Genomic DNA, 26,422 nt, shown 5'->3' on the forward strand with positions numbered 1-26,422 from the left:
GGGGATGATATGATATGATATTTTATTTGTATCACACTCGTACACAAGTGTTTCAGAGGGGAACAGAGGAGAGCACAACAACAATCTTACTAGGCCCAGTGACATTGAGGATACGCAAGTGCGTGGGAAAGGGGAAAAGTGCATGGAAGGGAGAGAGTGCAAAGTGCAGAGCACAGGATAACAGATAAATAATAATAATAAACAAAAATAAATAGATAATGGAGGCAATAAACAGTGGTAGTGCAGCCAGCAAGTGAAAGTGATGTGTTTACGGAAGCAGACTGGGTAGGTCTGATAAGTGCAGAAAAAGAAGAAAATCGGGGTGGTGGGGCACGGTATGGGTACAGATACAGTCCCCAGTGCAAGGGGTGGCCAGGAGGCAGTGCAGGAGGGTGGCAGGGGCTAGCATGTACCGGGGCCCAGGGGAGAGAGGGTGGCCAGGTGCACAGTACCCAGAGAGAGTAGATCAGCATGGGAGGGGGGGCGAAGGCAGAAGCAAAGAAGACTGTCTTGAGGTGCTTTGGGAACCGGAGATGGTTCTCCTCTAATGGCAGAGAGTCTGTTCCAGAGGGAGGCCCCAGCCAAAGACAGAGACCTACCCCCAGCTTGTTTCTTTGAAAAACGACTGACCCCGAGGGAGATGGAGATAGAGGTAGAGGAGCGAAGAGCTCGAGAGGGGAGGTATTTGCGGGGGATAGCTGAAGGTATTTTGAACCTAGGACCCATAAAGTCTTGTGGAAAATGCAGAGGGTTTTGCATTTAATCTTTGCATCCACTGGGAGCCAATAGAGAGATTTCAGAGCTGAAGAGATACGATCCCATGGCTTGAGGCCAAGGACAAGTCTTGCAGTCCTGTTCTGGATTAGTTGCAGAGGGCGGAGAGGAGAGGCAGGTAGATTTAGAAAGAGGTTGTTACAATAGTTCAACCTAGAGAGAACCAGAGCTTGGCAGGCAGTGAGCTTCTGGGGGAAGGAGAGGAAATGCACAGTACCTCTGAGGAGGTGCAATAGGAAGTTTGACTTTTTAGAGACCTCAGAGATGTGGATGGAGAAGGAAAGTGTGGAGTCAAAGATGACCCCGAGGTTCTTAAACTCGCAGGCTGGGACAGGAATGGGCCCAGGGAAGCCGGCCAGAGAGTGAGGGGAAAGGATGGTGAATGTGTTCCAATGAGGAGGATCTCCGTCTTACTGGCATTCAGACAAAGATCGCTGGTGGCACACCAATCTTGAATGGCCATTAGGCAGTCAGAGGTAAGAGAGGGAGAGGAGGTGGCTGAGGGCAGCTTGAAAATGAGTTGAGTGTCATCAGTTTTGCACTGGAAATTTGAGCAGAAAATGGCAATGCAGTGGGCAAGAGTTGCCTGGTATTGGTTGAAAAGCCAGGGCAAGAGGTTTAGACCCCTGGTGGACACCACAGCTAGAGAGGAAGATAGATAATATGAAAGACCACAGTTGGACCTGGCAGGGTCGATCATAGAGGAAAGAGGTCAGCCTGGCCAGTGCCTGATCAGTGATACCCAGGTTATCACGGAGACGGTTGAGCAGGAAAGTATGGTTAACCGTGTCAAAGGCAGAAGAGAGATGGAGTAGGATGTGGACAGAGGGAATGTTAGAGTCAAGGTTGGAGAGCAGATCTTCAGGGATGTTCAGGAGAGCAGTTTCCGTGTTTCTGGCTGCTCTGAAGCCAGACTGTTGGTCATGGAGACGGCCAACAGAATCGGAATGAAGCTTAAGCTGCGAGATGGCCAGCTTTTGCAGGAGTTTGCCCAGAAAGTGAGTAATGGAAATTGGGCAATAATTAGCCGGACAGGAAGGATCAGCTGTGCGTTTCTTGAGAAGAGGATGCACACTGGAGTGCTTCATAGGGGAGCGGAAGGATCCTGAGACAAAGGAGAGGTTGCAAAAATTGTCAAGGGCTGGAGCGAGGGTGGCAATGGGGTCCTTGATGGTTTTAGCGGAACAGGGATGAACCTGTTTTGATGAGGCTTTCATAGATCAGATTTGTCTAGCGACCTCATCAGGGGAGAAAAGAGGAGAGGAAGCCAGGCTGCTCTGAAGCCAGACTGTTGGTCATGGAGACGGCCAACAGAATCGGAATGAAGCTTAAGCTGCGAGATGGCCAGCTTTTGCAGGAGTTTGCCCAGAAAGTGAGTAATGGAAATTGGGCAATAATTAGCCGGATAGGAAGGATCAGCTGTGCGTTTCTTGAGAAGAGGATGCACACTGGAGTGCTTCATAGGGGAGGGGAAGGATCCTGAGGCAAAGGAGTGGTTGCAAAAATTGTCAAGGGCTGGAGCGAGGGTGTCAATGGGGTCCTTGATGGTTTTAGCGGAACAGGGATGAACCTGTTTTGATGAGGCTTTCATAGATCAGATTTGTCTAGCGACCTCATCAGGGGAGAAAAGAGGAGAGGAAGAGAATTTAAAGGGTAATCTGAAAGCACAGACTGAGTGGGGATAGGATGGGGAGGGGAGGAGAGGGTGGACAGGATGTCCTAGGTTTTTTAGATAAAGTGAAAGGCAATGGCATTGCAGAGTGCCTGGGAGGCAAGAGGATGGGTAGAGACTGCAGCAGGGTTGGCAAGCTCCTTGCAGATTTTAAAGAGTTCGGCCGAGTTGTTAGATGCCGCAGAGACACAACCTTTTTGGTGTGGACAGAGAGTCGGTATTGCCTTTAGAGCAGGCAACAGGCCAGTTTGTCAGAGAATGAACAAGAAGCCCTCCATTTCCTCTCAGCCACCCTACACTTACGTTTAAGTATAGCTAAATTGGAGTCATCCCAGGAATTGCACTTGGCTTTGGACTTCAAGCAGATCCTCATGACAAGGGCCAGAGCATCAAGAGTATCAGCAATAGAAGAGTAGAGAAGGGACAGGGTTGTGTCTGGGTGAGAGTCAGCCAGAGGAGGAGGGGGGGAGAGAAGGTGGCAGTGAAAGCCTCAACTGCCACACTCTTCATAGGTGGGATGTCTGAGAAGGTAGGTGGAAGTGTTGGGGTGGTCTTGGCTTGGGGGAAGAGAGTGAGAGATGAGAGGAGAGAAGGCAGTGGTCACTCCAGGAGAGAGGAGTGGATAGAGGTATAGAGAGGGGGAGGCCAGAGGAGATCAAGACATCAAGTGTGTGTCCCGCAGTGTGAGTCGGGCCAGTGGGGAGTATAGAGAGGGAGAGGGAATCGCAGAGGTAGCAAAAGAGCAGAGAAGAGGGACAGGGATAATTGAGGTGGATGTTGAGATCACCAAGGAGAAGGAGTTGAGTGGTTGAGGCCAGAAGGGAGGAGTAGAGGTCGGCCCACTAAAAGAGAAAAGTGGTGATTTGCCCAGGGAGCCGGTAGAGAGTAGCAACAGTAAGAGAGTGGCTAGGAGAGATTAAGAGCCTGCAGATAAGGCATTCGAAAGAGGAGTACATCTGAGTGGGAATGATAACAGCAGGAATCCACTCAGGAAAGATCAGGACTATGTCCCCCACTTGCCGAGTGGATCTGGGTGCGGAGAGGATCGTGTAGCCATCAGGGAGAAGAGTGTCAAAGCTTGTGACAGAGCTGGCGGTGAACCATGTGTCCATAAGACCAAGGACATCAAGGTCCAGTTCTTCTAGGAGGTGGCAGATGTCAGAGGAGTGTTTGAAAGCAGAGCGAGAGTTGAGAGTGGCAAGATGAAGAAGGTTGCCAGCCTTAAAGACCTTCCGGGGATGGGTACAAATTAGAGGTACGCCCTGTGAAGTTGTGGAGGTAGCCTGAAGAGGGGCAGAGAGGATGGGAAGAGTGGGCAAGGTAGCCAAGGAATGAGAGGATGGTGCAGCCGGAGATGAAAGGAATTTGTTGAGGCGGGAGAACCGCCTATCGAAGAGGAAGAGATTGGCCTGATGACCTTGGAGCATGGCAGTGCCATTAAGGTAGACATTAGGGATGGCTCTGGAGGAGATGAAAGAAGCCATGAGCACTTCCCAGCGAATGCCACCATTAATGGGAGAGGAGGAGACTGGACAGAGCACAGAGATCACATGGGAGGTCGATAGATCCGGCGAAGGAATAACAAAGAGGATGTCAGTGAGGGTCTGTCTGAAAGAGGCGCTGATGTAGGTATCAGGGATAGGGAGACCAGGGTTGGAGGCGCAAGATATCCTTTTTAAACTTCTTCTTTCCAGAATTAGTGAAAAGGGAAGGATATTTGGTGGAGAACCAGTTGGAATACATGGGAGAAACGGAAAGCAGCATGAGTGGGAAGAGAGGAGGCAGCGAGAGGAGTAAGCAAGTACAGCGGTATAGAACAGTCACTGGGCTAGCAGGTTATAATCAATGGCCAGAGTTAAGTGCAAAATACACCCAAGTTTGACTTTCAAGTTAAATGAGGGCCCAATAGTTAAGGAATATAAAGTATGAGTCAGATGGTAAAGGTGAGTATAAAAACAGCTTCAAATGAGTGCATAACAGGGAGAGCTGGGAGTACCCGCTGAGAATGGAAGTGCAGGGAATTCAAGAAGAAGGCAACTAACCCATGCAGAAAATGATAAGAGTCATGGTAGTCCAATGGACCAGGGGTAACAGCCTCAGGGAGGGTTGGGCTGTGGCAGAAGTCTCATCGAGCAGCCCTGAAAGTGGATAGGGAAGCTGACGGGGGCCTTAGAAGTGGGCCTTTTCAGAGTGGGCCGGCTAGGCCTGCCGATCTACGGTTGGACAGAAACAGTCAAGCCCCAGCCAGTGGTGGAGCAGGGCAGTCCAAGGCAGCAACTCCCACTGCCTCAAACACAACAAACTCCCAAGCGGCTATCTTGATGGCACCGCATGGTGGGCAATGAAATGCATGCAGGAAAACAAAGATTTCAATTTCACCAAGCAGCACAGAATGTTAAAAAGCAATGCAGGAGAGTGCAGTGCAAAACGCTGCAATTTTGTGTATTTAAGACAAAAATCAAGCAGTGAAACTTTCCGTCTAAGATCAGCTCCAAAATTCTTCTTTTGTCCCCCAACGATGACGTGGCAAGGGGAAAATTAACCTACCTTTGGTTAGAGGCTTTTGCTCTGCAAAGCACAAGTGAAAGATGATCAGCAGGGTGAAAACAGGTAACCTTGCGCTCTGTTGCGAAGGAATAGAATGGAAGCAGTGGGCCTCTGCAGAGTGGGCCAGTTAAGCCTGCCGGTCCACAGTTGGCCAGAAACAGTCAAGCTGCAGCCAATGGTAGAGCAGGGCAGTCCAAGGCAGCAACTCCCACTGCCTCAAACACAACAAACTGGTGTTGGTTTAGGTTTAGGTTTTTCCCTATTTGCAGCCCAGCCCTAGTGGGTAGTGGTCCTATGGTTGCTGTAGGTTCAATAAACAGTCACAGCCTCATGTAATTTGGATAGAGTAAAAATCCTTATTTATATAACAGTAATAGGCCAACAGATCTGTGCCTCGGTTTGCCCGAATAATGTGGCATTCACAATGTCCTCTAGTTCAGTTGATGTACAGACATTTAGGATTAATTCTTACATTTCCTCCAATAGTTCTAGTTCTCTTTAACCCAGTGTGGTCACTGGGGCGGGGCTGAAGGGGTGCAAGGCCATTAAAGGTGGATAAAACAATAAACAAACTTTACAGTGGGTACACTTATGACATAGATCAGTCTCATTGGATAACTAACTGTTTTCCCTTTGGTGGGAGTACCTTAGTGCATCATCCTTCACATATGGTAAGTAACCAACTGTGTCACAGGGATGTGGAGCCTTTGCGAGTAAGATTTTCACATTTGATAAGTAAATGACTCTTTCACTTCATGAGAGGCATTTGCGAGCGAGATTTGTCACCTTTGAAACTAAACACTCTTTCACTTCAATGGGAGCATTTGCGAGCGAGATTATTCACCTTTGACAAATAAACACTCTCACTTTATGAGGGGCATTTTGACTCGAGATTAGTCACATCTGATGCATAAACACTTTCACTTGAATGGGAGCATTTGCAAGCGAGATTATTCACATTTGATGAATAAACACCCTTTCACTTCATGAGGGGCATTTTGAAAGCAAGATTAGTCACATTTGTTAAATAAACACTCTTTCACTTAATGAGAAACATTTTCCAGCAAGATTATTCATATTTGATAAATAACCAATTCTTTTGCTTTTTTTAGCACTTCCCAGCAGCTGTCATCCACCATATGTGCCCCCTCATATTGTGCAGACACCCATCAAGTAGTCCCCTAGGTCCTGAGAGAAAATATTCCTCATGAGAGCCACTCGGTGGACCGTGCCAGTATTGTCCGTTACCTAGGTACCCCTGAAACACCCTCAATGAGCGTGACTCCAGGCTTAGGAGCTCAGTGAGGTGGGATCTAAAGAGCAAAGCCCATTGGAGTGCCTTGACGCTAGCTATTTTCTAACAAGAGATGCCAGACTAATTTCTCTTCCAATGTACAGCAGTAAACGTTGAGAGGCCTGTACAGGTGCCCCTACCCTTGAGGCTTTCTCAAATCCCCCCCCCATTCTCTAGCTCTGCTTTCATGAACACGATGCTGACTGTAGTCTCAGCAATACCATGCTAATCCATATGCCCCTACGCTCTCCGACGTTCTCTTCATTAAGATGTGACAGGAAATTGACATATGCCGCCAAGGCTGAAAACGGCCAGACAATATACTTTTATAGTTCAAACCTGCTGCAGTATGTTGCCGGCTCCATAAACTTTTCCGCTCCTACCTCCTGTCACAGAGAGGGGAAGGGCGGACTCATGTCTGCTACCATCCGTCTCATCGGCTGGCACAAACAGACAGGCGCTACCAGCCCGCGCTGGGCTGCCAACCACACTGCGCTGCTCACTTTCTCGACCCTGGATTGGTGTGAGAGCAAGCAGGCCTGGTACTGCCCTCTCAGGACCTCTTCAGCACAGAGGGCCTGGACGCCCTGCGTGTTCAGGAAGACTACGCTCTGTCTCCTTACGCAGCTTGCCGCCGCTATATACAATCCATGTTCCTGTCCACCTCTCCCCCATGGTGTGGAGACAGTAAAGGATTTTTGTTAAAATCACCTCATCCATGCTCCCATTCCCCCTGCGGGGCGGGCCGTACCAAGTTCCCCGGGATCTAGGAAGGCGGAATACCTGCAGAAATAAAAACAGGACTGATATTACGCACGTAGGTTCACCCTCCATAAATTACAGTGAAACTCCTACGCTGGAACGTGGGGTTTTACAGTTGATTTATGACAAATGGCGTTTGGTGTCCATGGTGAATATGAAGAAGAAAGAATGTAACAAGGTTCTCTTGATCAGTTCTTAGAGTGCCTCGAGAAATGCTATCCCCAGTGGGAGCAGGTATGCAGTAGAGTTGCAGTACCTCACATAGGCTCAGAAGGCGGTAACTCTTTTGTTCCCACAGTGATCATGTTCCACTTGAGCTATCCTCCCAGCCACTACTCTCAGCTTGTCTTACTCCTGAAGAAAGGGCATACGATTCACAAGGAGGTTACAGGTTGTGTGGCTAATGCACAACGGTTTTACTGGTTGTGACTGTGACATACTTCTAGAAAGAGAGGAGTAACTCAGGAGGTAGTCAGGTAACTTGCCTCCAAATCAAAATTTCACTACCTAGGAGTTACTTCTGCTAACCTATTTTCTCATAGAATTGGTAAGTGAGACCTACATCCCCTGCACATGTAGAACACTGTGTTAAATATCGTATTAAAAAAAACATAAACCTGGCTTAGGAATTGTTTTTACTGTAGTGCATTTATCTGACTGGTCAATGGTTAACATGTTTTTCATGCATTACAAAACGGTGTGCTGCATTGCTGAAACATCGATTAATAAATACTGCAGTAAACAATATGCGTTTCTATGACCGTTTCTATTATCACGAAGGCACAGTATGTAATGTATCTGAGTGGTAATTGTGATACAGGTCATATGTGTCTTTTTCTCCTTATACAGCTACAGATTAGCACCTGCTCATCCCTTTCCGGTACCATTTGAAGATTCGTATGCCACAGCAAAGTATTTTCTACAGAAAGAAATTCTTGAAAAGTACAATGTGGACCCAGACAGAATCTGTGTGTCAGGGGACAGTGCTGGTGCGAACCTGGCTGCAGCTGTGACACAACAGGTACAGTCCATTTGCTAAGAGAAGAATTTATAATTTCAAAACTTCCAAAACGTCCACAGAATTGTTAATCTTTAAGAACTGTCGTCTAAACCAGTACTTTGAAGTAACTGTGTGGCTGTGTTAAGATTTAAAAAATGTAATGGTACAAACAACTATTTTTCAAAAGGAGTGCTTGCCCGCAGAAGCATGTAAACCTGCTTTAGATGTGTGATATTGAGGTAAATAAAATGCTTCGGATTATTGGCTTTTTGGGGGCATTTACAGCAGATTCACAGCACTTCAGGGAAGTAAATAAATTACACCTTTTATTTCCTTTTGTGAAAATGGCTGCATTTTGCCAAGCTGTAAATGCTATTGTCCGGTCTAGTCAGCAATGACACCAGTTGGAACCTACGTCTTAAGCCCTCCTTATGAGTACTGCAGCATTACTGCATGCAGTTATTACTGGTGCTGCATGAGGCAAGACCAGGAATGGGCCTTCTTACAACAGTACTGCAGATATGGCAGTAAAGGATGCAGATTTGATCAAATACTGAAATGCTATGAAGTATTTATTTTAAATAATATTTATTTTAATTTAATCCAGTTCCATACTTGCTCCAAGGCCCGAGCAAAGTGAATTACTCATTTGCTGCAATGCAGTTACAATGAATTGGGGGTGAAAGGGCATGGCATCTCAGACGTATTCATCCACTTGAATGTTTCTCTAGAGATTATTATTCTCCTTAATTTGACGGTATTTTGAATTGATGAACCTGTTCATCCTTTCTCATAAGGAAAAAGCTATTTTTTCATCAGGGCGTTTTTTTAATAACATTGTATCCCCATCTCTTACATGGAGGTAACAATTGAAGAACATTTTTTGAGGTATTTTGCTACACAATCTTTCGGTAATGCCAGCCTGACAACCAACCTTGCTCATAATCAGATGGGCGAAAAACCATAAAGTATTTGAAAGATTGCCTGTTTCGCTGCTATTACCAAACTCATTATGGGGCCATAAGTGTGGCCCTAACCTATGACTGTTATCTAAAAACATCATCAAGGCTGGGTGCTCTCATGCAGAGGGTGTAAATGTTATTTTTCTAAATTGTGTTTGTTTCTATGGTTAATAAAACCTTGATTCAAAAATACGATATTATATTACATCAAATCCGGTACATTTTCATCACAAAAATCTAACAAAAACCTTGCATACATCAGAGTAACCATGCCAAACATCCTACAATAATCTTCATCACGCCAGAACCCTTAAACAGCTTTGATCACCCTGATGACTTTGAACAATCACAGCTACAATTTATCCCCAAGGTCAGGTTTTTTTCTCCCCATTCCTCGTAAATTTGTTTAATCAAAGCACTAGTGCGATTATCAATTCTGTCTAATTTCCCAATTCCAGGCATTTCCAAAATTCATTTGACATCCAAGATTCATTCTACGTCACCGGGGCATAGTCTAAAATGAAACTTGAGAAGATGTGGTGAACCAAATCACTGGTGTATGCCCACTCAAACATTACATGTATCCAGGTTCCCGAGGACCCTCGGATATAACACAAAGACGACACCTTCTTTCTTCGCTTAACAACCCTTTTCTTGTCCTCAAACTTCCATTGTGTGCAACTGATTAAGTCTGAACATTATAAATACCAACAGATACATGTGACTCGGGAAACACTTTAAATATTCCAGCAGGGTATCATATTTCCTTATTGTGCCTGCATACTCTTTCAAAAAAGTGTATTTATTGATTTTGTCACACTGGTTGACCCAGTCAGCTTCCCGTAGCTTTATCTTTACTCTGACCGGGTTGCGCTCCAAAATTTCCTCATCACACCCCCTTCCTTAAAAATGTGTTGGATTTGTTCCTAAAACTATTTAGCACCCCAGAGGACTCTCTTTGGGGATGTTTTTCAGGATTACATACAGCGAACCATTTGGAGGGTCCAATGTTACATTCAACAACATCACCTTTCTTATACATACGAGTGATGATAGTCATTGCAGCCCCAAGTCTTGGCAATTGACCCCAGTGGGGTACATTTGGGGAAGCCCAGTAGACTCTCCCAAACAAGACCTTCCAGGATATCTCGATGCTTGTAATTGGGTGCATCTACTATCTATATCACATAAAGTTGCAAGGATAACACTTTTTGCATTTAAAACCGCATAAATGTTATTTGAATCACACACCCCCAAACAAATGTTTTTGCATTTAACATTGGAGCATCAATTATCACATCTCATTTTTATTATTAGCACAAGATGTATAAAAAAGCACGTAATTCTCATTTCACATTAGTAACAACTTTGAAAAGGACAATATTTAAAAATGCAATATTTTTATTTAAGTGAAGGTGATTCCATAACATGGGGAAATTCAGATTCAATGTGGTTTCTTGCTATACCATCACATCTTTGTTATTCGGGGGTCATTACATGTGACACAGCAGAAAAAAAACACATACAGATTTACTTCCATAAAACAAACCAACAAGACACACAATGTGTCTTTGCCTCCTGGCGTTTCTCATGTAGTTCTATCCCGGCTTACATGTCCCAATGGACGTCAACCAGACCTCTATCACTGAAGAGTAATTTTATCAAACACAAAATCCACATTACTGCGTGCTGTTTCTGCTCATTTTTACAAGTTGTATTGCATGACTATTTCATCACTAGGCTCTGTCGTAACTTTCAACTATACATTTACACTTTTAGGCATCTCTTTACCTGTAACTTGGATGCCACTTTGCCTTAATCGCCATTTACTTATCATACCACCCCTTCTATCTCTGCAACTATTTAAAAGGGAATTAACTGAGACAACTGCAAATTAACTACTTTATTATTAGTCATATGTTAAGTCTATTGTTTATGACCTGCAGTTCGCACCAATGTTTTTGGCTAAACAAGAGGGTGATATTTGCACAAACAATTATTAAGGATTGCTTAATGTCTTGGAAAAAACGGGCGGCAATCCCTATGGATTGTCTATATAGGACAAAGTTAGTATTACAGTTGCCTATCTACATTTTGTAATGAGATAAGCAGCTTTATTTGGCGTTCTAGGAAATTAACCAGCAAGTTTTTTTCCCCCCTCCGGGAGCACCATGAAAATAGTTTACAAAACCAAGATATGGTTAAAGCCATAGTAAGGAAGTAAATATATATTACAGGGTCTGCAGTAGTGGCCCTGTAGTTATGGTTAAGTTGCTCAACCCATAAGAAGAGCACTTTTGGGCGGCTTGTAACTTAACCCACCACCTGGACGACTCCTCACGAAACTTTGCAGATTGATCCTGCGAAGTTTAGTGAGGTTTCGTCAATAGGGGGCGCAGTTATATGGGGTCCCAAAATGTGTGTTTTTTCCCCACAGACGCAATGGAAAAAAAAACATTTGCTCATGCATATAGCCCAAACAGCTCGCCAGATTTTCACCAGATATGAGGCAGGAGCGACGGCTTGGTCCTGAAAGCGTGGATTTGTAAATTTGGTGTAAATACGTCCAGTAGATTTTTTTTGCAATGACCAAAATGTTAGTCAAAATAAATTTGTGATATCTGGGTTCAGTCCGTTGACTCACTTCCCTGTTCGGTCAGCGGACGAGCATCCAATTGGTCGAGAGGGTAGCGTGATGTCTGCAGACATCAGACGCACCTGCTGATTGGTCAATAAAAAACATGAGGTGCGTCAGATTTTTGGAAACGCTCTCCGTGTTGGATCTGCTGACAGCTGCAGTTTATGAGTGAAAAGTCTGGAAAAGAAGGCGTAGAAATGGTAGGGAAGTCGAATGAAGGTAATGTAGAGCTGTTTTTATAGGTGACAAAAGGGGTTGGAAATGATGCCAGGTCCGGAGTCATTTTCGGTTTCTGTGGACATAATTTCGATTGCAGGAAGGGTGGGGTGAGTTGTATTAGTTGACCGTGTATGATACATACTTGTTATGCAATTAATTGTGTTGTGGTCAGTGGACAGGTACAGGGGGCATGGCTGCAGAATATGTGCACTGGGCACACTCACCAAAGTAGTAATATGTGTATTGTAATTATAGGTAATGTAGTAGAAGTATGGCCAGAGTATGTTAGGAAGTATACATATACGGTTAATATATTAAAATGGCACACAGTGAGTGACAATTACAAATGATGCACAGAAATATTTTTTTCTGTTTTTACTTTCTTTTATGAAAAAGTGACGCATTGCTGCTGGAAATGGCGATATGCATTTTTTAAGTTTTCTTAAAAAGGTTTCCAAAATCATATTTTGAAAAGCACAGCATTTCATATGTTTATTTGATATACATGTCACAGTTTCGAATTGTGAAGTTCAGTCGTGTTTTTTTCTTTGCATTCTGGGTCTTGTAGTTTCAGTTTTATAATGGGTGAAGTCAATCGTAAGTGACAGAATGCAAAGAAAAAAGAAAGACTCAAGAAGCACCTATACATTGGAATGGGTGATGTTGGGATGTATGCATGTGCTGCCAATTTATTAAACTGTGAGAAACTAAGTGACACTACAAATGGTCTGCAGGTCTATTTTATCTGTTTTTTCTTACTTTATCGAAAAGTAGCTCAGTGCTGCTGTACATGCACATATGCATTTTCTTACTTTCATCAAAATGCTTGTAAAAATAAACATATTGAAATGCTGAGCATTGTAATTGTTTGCTGCTTCATGTGAGCAGGTGACAAATGCTGCAATGCATGCCATTTGCTAGAGTCCTTGAAAAGGGAATATGCTTATTGAGAAGTCTATTACAGGGTAGTAAGTAGGAACCCTCTATATATATATATGTATTTGTGAAAGAGTTGAAGAAACCTTTTTAAAAATATAAGCATACCTCTACTATGTTTTTTTAGCTGCAGATCTTATGGAATCTAGAATTATACATCTTGGCCAGTTGCACAGTAGCTTTTGATGCAGATGTCCTTCATTAACATGAGATATGTACTCTGAGAGTTCAAGTGTACATATGAAGTGTTGTAGTGAGATGACAGGGTTAGGTGTAGAGGTTTTGGATGTGATTGATGGATGTATGTGTGACTCTTGGAAAGCAGCAAATGAAGGAGTGTTGAGAACATGGAAGTGGAAAGATTAGAAGTGCCGCCCTCTGTAGGAGGGTCCCTGGACAGCACGGTAGTCTGCGGACAGCACATGCAACTTCTGGGTCTTTTGTGGATGCCTGGCATGGGAAGTGGACTGTGGGGAGTTGGCAATCAGGTTTGCAGGATGTGGTGTATAGGAAGAGAGGGCAGTGGGAGTTTTGTTTGCAGGAGTTGTGAGATCAGTGATAATGTCTATGGCTATGTGTTTGAGAAGACAGACTGTGTGGATTCCGGGTGACTCTTTAATTCAGTCATTGAAGGTATATGCTGATAATCATGACATCCTTGGAAATATTGGATTGGCAGATATGGTGGAGGTTTCCTGGCATGCAGATTGTGGCTCAAACTGGGCAAGCTTGCTTTCATTCTGTGAGAGTATGGCTCACTTTAAATGTCCAGATATTGTGATTGTCCATTGTGGAGGGGACAGCTTGGGGTTTATGACTCCACTGTCTTTGCAAGTTGCACTGAATGATTTATTTAAAAGCCTAATGCAACTATTTCTTGCTGCTCAGATTATTTTTTGGGGAAATAAATCAGAGACACAAATTGAGATTTTTAACAAACTTTTTAGGTCCTCAAATTGAACAATCAAGGCAGATTGTCAAAAAGGTGTATCTGCTTTTTTTAATGCTGCAGAAATGTCATCTTATGAGAATTATAATATCAATTCTAAATATGTTCACTTCACAGATGTCGGAAATGCAATTTTCTTTTACAATCTTAGGAATTCATTGAAGATGTTCCTGTGAGGAAGAAAAAAAACATGAAAGAAAAAAGGGGCAAAACATGTATTTGTTAACAAACCCCCCAAAAAAGGTTCTTTTCAGAGCCACCACTAAAGATTAAATAACTTACATTGTTAATTTCCATCCCCACCCCCTTCAAATGTACGATCAATCCGCAAACACCGTGGTAGTCCATGGATGGCACGTGCCACATCCAGGTCTTTTGAGGTTGCCTGGCATGGAAAGGTGACTGCGGATGCCGTGGACAGTCAAGGTGTCCGCGGACATCGGGGGATCAGACAAACAGGTTTCCTGGGTGTGATGGACAGGAAGAGTGGGTAGCAGCAGTTTTGTTAGTAGGAGTTGTGAGAGGATTGAAAATGGCCATGGCAAATTTAGATTTTGTGTGACTCTTGGGTCCACTGGGTGAAGGTGCATGCTGAGCATTGTGGAATAGCCACACATCTTGGATTCCCTTAATTGGAAGTGTTCTGGTACAGTGTGCATGGAATGAAGTGGGTGGATTTGCTCCCATTTGTGTAAATATGGTTCAATTGAAGCATCCTGGCATTATTATCATTCGTTGTGGTAGGAACAGTTTGGGGAATGTGACTGGAATCTCATTGCAGTTTGTAATGAAGGAGACATTGGGAATGTAAAGGAAATGTTCCCTAATTCCAAAATAATGTTTTTTTCACAATTTGCCAAGAGACAGATGTGGATGTGTACCAGTTCATTTGGTCTGCAAAAGGAAAAAGGGAGGTGCAACGTCAATAAAGCTCTGTGTGCTTTTGTTTGCAATGTTATCAGGACATTGTTCCATAATGAGAACAAAAGTACATTGTGTTATACCCAAAACGTTATGCCGCTTAACCAATGAAACACCTAGAGAAAAGTTAGCAGTCAGAAAGACTCCATGTGGGCTCGACAACATCTATGAAAGTAATGCACCATGCATCATACCTTGGTGATATATGTTGTTCTGGTACCCAACATCTACAGACCAATACTGGAATCTGGAGAGAAGGAAAACTGAGGTAAAAAAAAAATCAACCACAAGTGAATGAATGTAAATTAGCAAAGATCACATAAATGAATGTCAAGTGCATATACCGGATAATGGTGGGCAAGGAAAATATCCAATGCTTACTGTGTGCATCTAACAAGGCGTTACCCGCAATAAGAGGATTGCAGGAGCCCAAAACATTCATGGATGATAGGGACACAGCCCAAGTCTTATGCCTCAGTGTACTTTTAGAACAGAAACTGGAAACCAGCATGAGGAAACTGTATAGCAATTAAACTCATTTGAGAGCCCTGAACTGATTCCCAGTGACGGGCGATGTAAACTTAATGATATATAAAAACGAATTGGTAAATAATTACCCTCACCGGGCGTGACATGTGTTAACCTCTGGATAATTCACAAACCAAGATCTGGATGTTCATGAAAAAAAGCTTTTAAGTATTGAGAAGCTCTCATTATCTTGAATGGACTTGTGATAGCGAGTACAGAATAAGCTGCATATACCACAATATGCGCGACGAAACACTTACCCTTTCCCAACAAGACTATGCCTCGTTTCAATCCAGCCGGTACTGAGAAACACTCCCTTGTGTCTCGATTCTTTTAACACAGGCCACTTGTTTATGTGATGGATTGTACTGGACAGCGCACATCGAATATGATATTAGTAAACATCAGTGACAGACTACAACTAAATAGAACAGTAATGAATGCTGAGCGCTAACATTGCAGACATTTTTGAGCTACCCTTACAGTGAAGAAAAGTAATTAAGTGGGTACAGTATTTTGCCAACGTCACTAGGTTTCTCCTCTGCTGTTCTCATAAACACAGAAGAACATTATTCAAGAAACTCTGATTCTTCCTCATAGGTGCCTTGACGGTTCTGGTGAGAAAGCATACAAACTAAAGAATAGACTTACAACATTATATTTACACTTGAGATTGGGTCAACAGAACTTCCATTTTTAGATGTTCAACTACAAATTTCAGGGGGACGTCTGATTACTAATGTCTACCACAAACCCACAGATGTGAATAATCTTCTACATTTTACCAGTTCTAGTCCTAGATGTATAACGAAAACTCTTGAGGTTAGAAAGAATCATATCTGATCCTGAGACACTTCAACATGAAAATATTAACCTCAAAGCAAGATTCTTAGATAGAGGCTATGCAGATACAGTTTTGACAGAGTCTACATTGAAAACGAATAAGGTGGAGAGGGATTCCCTTCTTTGATACACCAAAAAGAGCGATGCTATCCCATTACTTTACATTTCCAAATTCATGAGACATAGTGCACGTATTTCACAACTCACCAAGAGGAACTGGAAATGTCATCACCTTGACCCCTAGCTGTTAACAATGTTTCCCAAGCCACTGATGATGAAAATCAAATGTGGCAGGAATTTGATAGACGAACTGGTAAGGCCAGAGAAACCACCTATTGACACTCAGAGGACTCCTCGTGCATGCAAGAAAGGCACATTCCCATGTCTGTCATGCAGTCATTGCAACAACATCATTGAAGGATCAAAATTTAACATCCATACACGGGTGAGAAAATTGTCCTCAAGGATTTTGCCATTTGTCATACTGATTAAATATAGGACAAACATCCATAACTGCTCAGGAGAGATGGTTTAAGCATAAGTCAAACATTTGCACTAACAACATTAGATCACCAGTGGCTAAGCATTTCCAGGAGAAACATCATATCTCACAGATCAAATTCATGATCTTGGAAATTAATGTTAATTTTAAAGGATAGTTATTCTGTGCACTATCACCAACGGAGTGGTCCCCTGGTGCTCTGGCGGATATGAAATAGAAAGAGGGTGCGATGGGTTAATAGGACTGGTGGGAGAAGAGCAAGAGAGATATGATGTGCTGTTGGCAGCATCAGTTCAGTTAACAGCATTCTCAGAGCTTAAGTGTGCTTTTCGGTTGGTTGCCATCATGTGCTGGTGTGCAAGACTATGGGCCTCATTACAAGTTTGGCGGTAGCCTTGCCTGTAAAACCGGCTGGCTACTGCCAAACTTGCAGTGAATTCCGGCACCCACGAATGGTCTATTACCGGGTCATTATGAACCGGCCGGTGCCGGTAATTGCCCATTCATGGGCGCCAGAATGAGTACATCCGAATCCCCATTCCCATTGAGCCAGAATGGTGCTGGTGCTACAGGCATGCTGTGCTTGCGGGTGCCGCTCTGCCCACCAGGTAAGACATGGCGGGCAGAAAAGCACTCGCAAGCGCAACTCTAAGTTTGCCTGTCTGGAAACAACAGCACCAGCAAGCTTACCAGTGCTATTGTATCCATTGTATACGGACCGGCAAACTTGTCATGATCCCCTATGTGTGGTTTGTTTTGTTGTTGGTGTGTAGTGAAGTGAGTGTGGTTTGTTGTGAGGTATGGTTGTGTGTGGTTGGAGTATGAGAGGTGTATGCAGAAGTGCGAGATTTTTAGTAGGGTTTGTTAATGGCATCACTATCTAGATGTAGCGCATGTTAAACTTCCCAATTCTATCTAGAAGGGATGCAAGATTATCTCCACAGTTCGATCTAGAAGTGACACAAGCTTACCTTCACTGTTCAATCTAGATGTGACACATGCTAATCTCCACAATTCTATCTAGATGTGAACCATGCTAATCTCCACAATTCTATATAGATTTGACGCATGCTAATCTCCACAATTCTATCTAGATGTGATGCATGATTATCTTCACAATTCTGTGTGGATGTGGCGCATGTTAATCAATTCACAATACTATCCCACCCCTACATGCTTGATTGCAAACTCTGGGCGGCTAACACTAACACCATTGGCACAATGCACAGTGTGGTTAACTTACACAATGAGGTTGGTTGCAGGGTGGCTACCTTGCACAAGTGTGGTAAGTGCTGACTGTGACTGATATACATAGGGGGGAAAAGTGCCTAGGGAGTTGGATATTTGGTGATGCTGCAGGTGGGTAGTTAGAGGATTGACCTGAATGGCAAGCTAACATAATGGTTTTAGTGCAGAATATGATCATCAACCCATTGCAGGCCCTGTGCATCATACTAAAGCCGCTAGTCGCCAAGAGTGGATTTGCAGCCCAAAGGGGTCTGTAATATTTGTTCTCCCTGACTGGACCAGATGCACAATATTGCTAACTAGCACAGTTAGGACACAGTTCACCTATATGAGAGAGGGGGCTAAGTTACACAGTCTGCCTAGTTTTGGTGGGCTAACACAGTGTTTCTCTATGCAAGTTTTAGGGTGAAGTATGAGTAATAGGAGAGTTGGGGTGGTTTTGTGGGTTGCAGTGATTTATATGCCCCCTGTCCATACCACAATAACCTTGTCAGTCGCTGCTGGTTGATGGCTGTGGCTTCTTGCTTCCCCCACTGACAACGGCAGACACAATCTGGAGCTGCTTCAGTAGGGGCTGCACTTTGCCTTGTGATCCTTAGACGAGAGCTGTCCAAGCAAGGCTGCCCTGAGTGGAGGTCACAAATGGCCTTTCCTGGCAAATCAGTGAGTGGTGGCAGGGGAAGGGAGGTGGAGGCAGGGAGAACCAGCAAGCTGGCGGCTTTGCAAGCAGGGGGGGCAGAAATGAAATGTAACCAATCCAAATGGTGGGGTCGCAGTATGTGTCGCTGCCCTCATAAGTGTAGAAGGCAGGCAAAACAGGCCTATCGGGAGGTGGGAGGGGGAGCAGGGAGGAGCGTGAGGCGAGGGGAAGAAGAAGCAGAGCAAGAAAGCAGGGGAAAAAGTGAGAAAGAGTGAACGGTAGAAAGCATAGACAGAGATGCAGACAACATGGAGGATGGAACAGGAATGGGACAGAGGGGCACTCACATTGCCAAAGGCCAGGATGGAATGCAGAGGACCCGCTCACACAGACCTGCTGCTGGAAATACTGCTCTGGTCGCAGGGTGATGGTGTGACAAGTGGAGCATTCAATCATGGGAAAGAGAGGGTTAAAGGGGGCTGGGAGAGGGAGGGCAAGGGTCACAGAGCAGAGGATCAGAGCGAGAAAGAAGGGGGAAATAGTGAGAGTGAAAAGAGAGAAAACAAAGACAGAAATGGAGATAGGATGGAGAAGGGGGACAGTGCGCAGAGGATCAGAATGAGAAACAAGGGGAAAAAGTGAGAAAGAGTGAAAGGGAGACAAAAATGGAGGAGGGTGCAGGAATGGGAGAGGGGAGACTCACCTTGCCAAAGGCCAGGACTGAATGCACAAGACCCGCTCACTCAGGCCTGCTGCTGGAAATACCATCCTGGTCTCAGAGGGAAGGTCGGACAGGTGGAGCATCCAATCATGGACAAGAGAGGCATGAGGTGGGCTGGGAGAGGGAGGGCAAGGGTTGCAGAGGATCAGAGCAACCAAGCAGGGGAAAATAGTGAGAGAGTGGAACGAGAGAAAACAAAGACAGAGATGGAGACAAGATGGAGGAGGGGGTCAGTGAGCAGGTTTCCAATGAGAAAGCCGGGGGAAAAGTGAGAAAGAGTGAAAGGGAGAACGCAAAGACAGAGATGGAGACAAGATGGATGAGGGTGGTCAGTGAGCAGATGATCAGAGTGGGAAAGTAGAGGGAAAAATGAGAAAGAGTGAAAGGAATAAAGCAAAGACAGAGATGGAGGCAAGATGAGGAGGGGGAAAATCCATATTGGACATAATGTGTTTTTTCGATCCTAGTTATGATATATTGTTAAAACAATTAATATGTTCAGTTGAGTTCTTTTTTTTACACTATTTTTATTCATACCTGGTCTGTTTTGACATGGAATGTCTGAGATATTCCATCATTTACACTGTGCTTGCATAATATGAGGAGAAATGTATAGATGTTTTCTGTACTGTGCATCTCTATGTGTGTATTCACGGTGGATGAATTGCGTGGGAGGAAAATTTAGCATGGATAGCTGCAGTCGAGATATGTTCTGTATCTCAAACTTTCAGTGTTATTTTGCCCGATTAAAAATCTATGTGTGACATTTCGTTATTCATATGGTTCATGTGAACTATAGGTAGACAGACTTCTATCTGTACTATGCATTCCTTCATAATTTGCTGTAAAATTTTAAGGCTTTATCGATAACTAATTTAATTTAAATCAGCAAAGAAATTGGTACTTTGGAAGAGAATTTTCTGGAGGGTACAAATATTTAGTGCCTGAATAATATAATGTTTTGGAGACTGCGACTTTGTATATGCAGCTTAAATACATTGAATAATATTGCTATTTTGAGATATTGGATATGTGACAGACCTGAAGTGCTTGAATATTTGTTAATGCCCCAATCAATACCTTCTATATTTCTCTGTATCTGTTGTTTGAGCAGTGACCTATGTGGGTCTATTCATTGGTCTCATATGGGCACTCGGGTCCCTCTTGACATGTTTTCTTTACACTTGGGACTGATGGATGGATACATATGTGGAGCTCCAGGTTCCACTGGAGGTTTAAGGTAAACAGTGAATGCTTTCCTTTACTTGAGGCATCCTAGTGTAGTGACATGTACTAATTGGATAGTGGTTTGTGAGTTGCAAGATAAACAGTCATTGGGCTTATATGTTTTTGTGTGTAATGATTAACCACACATCAATTGAGTTTTGAGTCTCTTCTTTGGTTTCTAATTTCATAACGCTTTATTTCGTGTTAAATATAGGTGATTACTTGTGAAGATTTTTGGTTTCTTTGCGACCAATTTATGTTCTGATATATTGATGAAATTAAATGTACCTACCTAATTACTTTTCTTAGCTTTAAAGGTTGCTAAGAAATGACTGCAATGTTGCCGTTCGGCATTCAGTACCTTTCTGTTTACTTGTAGTCTGTCATTGATGTTTACTAATAACACGCCTGACATGCGCTGTCAGGCATTATCCATCAAATGACCAAGTGGCCTGTGTTTAAGGAATTGAGACGAAAAGGAGTGTTTCTCGGTGCTGGCTGGATTGAAACGAGACACAGTCTTGCTTGGAGGGGGTAAGCATTTGTTCACATATATTGTGGTATGTGCATCTTATTGTACGCTCATTATCATGAATCTATTCAAGATATTGAGAGCATTGCATTACTTTTTTCACAGACATCCAGATCTTGGTTTGTCCATTATTCTGTGGTTAACACACGTTGCTCCCGGGCGGGGGTAAGTATTTTACCAATGAGGTTTCTATCATTAAAAAGTACACATCACTGGTCACTGGGAATCAGTTCAGGACTCTCTCATAGGAGTTTAATTGTTTTACAGTTTCCTCTTGCTGGTTTCCAGTTTCTGTTCTAAAAGTTCACTGAGGCATAAGACTTGGGCAGTCTCCCTATTCTTCATGAAAGGTTTGGGCTACTGCAATCATCTTATTGAGGGTTACACATCATTTGAGGAACATTAGATGCAAAGGATAAGTATTGGATATAGTCCTTGTCCTCCATTTCCTGGTATATGTACATTACATTTAATGTATGCAGTCTTTTCTAATTTACCTTCATTCTCTTTTGGTTGATATTTTTACCCCAGTATTCCTTCTCTCCTGATTCTAGTTATTGGTCTGCAGATGTTGGGTTCCTGAATAATATTTATCACCAAGGTATGATGCATGGTGCATTTCTTTTATGTATGTTAACGGACCCCACATGAGGTCTTTCTGACTGTTGGATTTTCTCTAGGTGTTTCATTGGTTATGTGGCATACCGTTTTGGATGTAACACAATGTACTTTTGAGGCATGTACACCACTTTATCTAGGATACCATAGTAGTTGAAACAATCTGGTATATGCACAGGGCATACCACTTTTGACTAGGGCAACGCAGGATGTCTGCTTTCTTCTGCACGTTTGAGATAGGTCTTCTTTTTTCACAATTTGCGTTATGATTCTTTGATCTATCTGCATGGCATTCTCAATGAGACGATGGGTAGTGTATGGTTTGCACTCTGTACTTTTATATTGAACGCATGTTTCTTGGTTCTTGATTGGGACATTGGTTAATTATGCCACAAGTACTTTTGGGTTTATTCTGTTCCAAAAGTGAATGTTCGAGTACAAGTATGTATTTAGAAAAAATGTTGCATGCACATTATTAATTTGAATATTTCCTGTTACATGTACAGTTGTGTTCCTGAAAAGGGGGTTGCCCCCGAAACACTTGTTGAAGATTGTATTAAGGTTTTGTTTCTGTTAAAGCTATTAGTTGAATTCATTACTCATTTTCATTAAATTCTTGGCTGTATATACAGCATTAAGGTGTTGAGGGGCAGAGGAGTCCTAATTTTAAGACATCATTTATTTTGTGTTATTGTTTGTGCAACCTTGTGCCAGGGTTGTGTTACCTTCCCTGCTTACAAACCTCAACTAATAGTTTAGCATATTTCTTACAAGATTCTTAGATACGAGTAGGTGTGCACCGGTCTCTCCTCTCTTAATGATGGAATTACTGACGGATTTACTACACCACAGAGTTGTGACATTGAAGATGAAATGGAGGATACACCGCCAGCATTTTTCTAACTGTAACTCCTTCACTTTACCTCCAAATATTGTCTGATTTACCACAGCGGAATTACCATGGATGAAAATCCACCAAAAGACCAATGGAGTCGTGTGGGGACTGTCGTCCCGTTACCTCATTTGTATTCCTGTGCTAAATCTGTGGGACAGATTAGCGATACATGTAAATTAGTTTGGCAGTAACCCTTCCTCACCCTGAAGTACTTCCAAGTACTTCCAAGCTCAGAATAAGGCCCATAGTCTTTAATCAGTAGGGGTGTTACCAATATTGCTGGGCTCCAGGAATTACCTAATCTGGTTTGCAATGTATCATTTCTGATGGTTAATTTCTGATAATTATCCTTCCTTATCTATGACTTCCCAGAGTGCTCTAAAGGAAGCAACAGGCGGCATGTGGTGCTGCAAACATCAATAAAATAAACAAATAAATGATGTGCACTTTTTCACTTTGGGGGAGTCACACCATCTAAATCAAATCCAATTACCAATCATTAGCGTACTGTGTATCTATTGTAAATGCTTGAGTGACGTCCAGTAATGCAAAGATGCACCACCTTGCCATCTGCATGATAATTCAGATTTATTTAAACAGATTAATCTAATCTATTTTTAGTAGCTCATACTGGATATTGTGCCATAATTACCACTCAATTCTCCTCAATTCAATTTATCCGGGTTTGAGTTGCATTAAGGGACCTGTCTCTAACCATAATTGCATGTATCCATTTTTGATTTTCTATTTTCTACTTTGTGTAATGACTAACTGGTTAGTACATTTGATAAAACTGTGATATGTCTTATGCTTGCAGCTGCAAGATGACAACGAAGTCAAGGTCAAACCCAAGATTCAAGCATTGATCTACCCAGCACTGCAAACCATTGATCTGGATACACCGTCATACCGAGACAACAGTCACATGCCCTATCTGAATAGGAAAAGCATGGCCAGATTTTGGAGTGTGTACTTTGCCAATGATTCCCTCTTAACAGAAGCCATGCAATCCAACACACATGTGTCTTCAGAATCAAATCACCTGATTAAATTTGCAAACTGGAGTAACCTCTTGCCAGAAGAGCTGAAAAGGGATCATCTTTACAGAAGCCCTCAGTCTGGAGGATCACAATTTCTGAAAGCCTACCCTGGGATTGCAGATCCCAGAGCAGCACCGCTTCTGGTTGCTGATGAAAAATTGAGTAAACTGCCAAGGACCTATATACTAACCTGTATGTATGATGTTCTAAGAGATGATGGCTTTATGTACATCACCAGGCTGAAGCATGCAGGTGTGGAAGTAATTCATGACCACTATGATAATGCATTTCATGGAATGCTTCTTTTTATTACATGGCCGACTGATCTATCTTTAGGTCTTAGAATGGTTAATAACTATATTAACTGGCTGAATGAGAACCTATAAAAAAAAAAAAAATCACCAAATAGTTTAGTGGAATGTACATGCAACCATAGAGGGGCTATAAAGTGTAAGGGGTCCCATTCCGAGTATGGCCGAGTGGTAAAATATGTGGTGGTAATTCTGTTACCACCACTTTTTTATTGGTAACAGAACTACTGACATTTTTACTGCTCTGCCAAATCCTGACTTTCACGCTGAAGTGGAGGATTTACCTCAGGCATCATGCTGAAGGTAAAACCTCCACTTTAACACCAGAAATCGCCAGAATTACAACAGTGGAATTACCGTTTGCCACACATTCTGCCAAAATGCCCATCGAGACCTGTGGACTCTAAAAATTGGGACTAACACCACCTTACTTCCACTTGTAATCTTGTGATAAACCCACAGGAAGACGTGGTAGTAATGGTAACCGGTTTTCACAGTAATTCAGCATAATTACCACAGAATGACCACCAAACTTGGAATGAGACACAAAGTGCTACATATAAAATAACATCTCAGCTTTGTTTACATTGTACAGCACCAAAATGAACAAAATATGAAATCATTGCAATTTCAAAATGTATCTTTCTCAGGAAATGCACATGCAAACCTGCTGGTAATTATTTGGATGGATGCAACACAGAAATATATCATAGGCAAGCAAGAAATATGTAAATACATTGCACCCTGTATCAACATAATTGTAAGTGAAGCATTGAGTTCCTTCATATGGCAGCCTTTACTTAAGGGGTTGCTTCTCAAGGTCTTCTTTTTTGCTGAGGTCTCCTGTCTGCACCTTCTTGTTTTCATCAAAATGATATAATTCATTGCCTTTGATCTTCGCCTTATTGCAGCGTTGACACTTCCATAAAACAACTGTGTGACCCTGATCCAGACAATACTTCATCTCACATTAGCAACTATCTGTACTGTGATTATCTGTTTTGTTTTAATTTGTTTCTTGTGATTGTATTGCCTATAATCTGTAAAGTGGTTTACATGAAAGTGCGTAACCAAACGTTGATGGCTGGAAGGTTTTGAATAAGTCATAACCATGGGCACACCTATCCAGACCTTTGTTTTTCAGCCTGCCAAACCATTACAGAAGGGGAAAGATCCATATGCAAATCAGGCCTGGTCCCACTCGAAAGGGGTCAGTCCATCCCGAACTGCTAGGTCACATCCCTTCCGCACGTGACCACAAGCATACCCATACATATTTCAGCATTGTTGCTACTTAAATGAGTCAGCGTTATAATACAAATATTACCACATTTCTTGGCATAATATATTAATACTACAACACATCTTCTTAATAACATTCCTCTTCCAAAATTCTTCATATATCATGAGGCCAACATGTACACTTTCCTGTAGGCAATACCTATGTCAGGTAATCCATCCCTCAGAAAACCTGTTATTCTGTACTTGATTCTTGGAGTGCAGGAAATCAAAGAATTCAAACAGTTATATGGTCATTAAAAATTATTTTCAGCGAATGTAAAAAGTGCTTCAGACAATAATAAATAATTATGAATCGGGTTGTCAGTCAAATGAAAAAGATGCACATTTAATTTCTATATAAGGCTTTCCCTCGTAATAGAACCACTTATTATTGATTCATCTTTTTTATTACATCAAACTCTGAAGTGTCTCTTCATTTGGGCAAATAAATTACTTTATAACTATAAACAAAAATGAAATTGAGATTTCATGGAAAGTCTTTGTCTATGGTGCTACTGTCAAGGCTCTGAACATGGATTTCTTTTCAAAGTACCTGGCCTTAGCTACGTATTTATCAGGTCCAATCATAGCATCCTACTAATGTACATTTTACACCTGGATTAATTACTTAATTGTGGTAGGGCCATATTGAGTTTCCTTGGCACATGTCTTTATTTAAGAATTTGCACTTGCATCAAGGAAGGAATTGCTGAACATTAGAAGCCCGGAAATGCAAACTAAGGGCCCCAAACAAAGCAATGGCTTTGGGATGGAGATGGGGCTGGGCTGCGAGTGCCTATAACTACCAACCCCAACGGGTGCTAAGGATTTCAGCACCCATGGGTGGATCAATGGATGCTGAAGCTCTGCCTCGGAAAGACAAAAAGCACTCCAAAATGGATTTGGACTGGGTTCCTGTCAGTGCTCTGTATAGGGTTGGGCGAAAATGTTAGATTCCATTCCGCCAGATGCGGAAGCAAAATCTCCCATTTCATTCCGTCTCTCCCCAATCTGCTGTTCTGCCAACCCTGTGTATCAAAAACATTGGTGTGAGATGTTTCTCATGTCGCTGCGCAAACCGAAAAGAATGCAAAGTTTCTTGGGCCGCTGTGTAAACTGAAAACAGCCGACGCAGTCTATCGTGCCATCACACCAACCCCGCACAAATCGAAATGAGCTGCCAAAGTTTCTCCTGCAGCTTTGCCAAGCTAGTATGAATCGAAAAGAGCAGCACAACATTTCTTGTGCCACAGTGCGATCCTGAATCGAAACAAAAACCGTGTGAAGTTTCTTGTGCCGCTGTGTTAACCTAGCACAGATTGCAAAACCTGTGCAAAGTTTGTCGTGAAGTAGCGTGAATCT

At 42.8% G+C, this 26,422-nt stretch overlaps 1 protein-coding gene across 1 annotated transcript in view; it reads left to right on the top strand.

Annotated features, from left to right (window-relative positions):
- The window catches only part of LOC138491710 (arylacetamide deacetylase-like), a 200,339-nt gene extending 174,962 nt beyond the window's left edge, over window positions 1-25,377 (top strand). Inside the window, exons 4-5 of the mRNA XM_069618392.1 lie at window positions 7,899-8,070; window positions 23,246-25,377. Coding sequence (XP_069474493.1) covers window positions 7,899-8,070; window positions 23,246-23,854 — 781 coding nt within the window. The 3' untranslated portion in view covers window positions 23,855-25,377. The remainder of the gene's footprint in view (window positions 1-7,898; window positions 8,071-23,245) is intronic.
- Window positions 25,378-26,422: the final 1,045 nt, after the last annotated feature.

The sequence above is a fragment of the Ambystoma mexicanum genome, chromosome 10, assembly GCF_040938575.1.
Source record: "Ambystoma mexicanum isolate Mex_15411 chromosome 10, UKY_AmexF1_1, whole genome shotgun sequence".
NCBI classification, from domain to species: Eukaryota; Metazoa; Chordata; class Amphibia; order Caudata; family Ambystomatidae; genus Ambystoma; species Ambystoma mexicanum.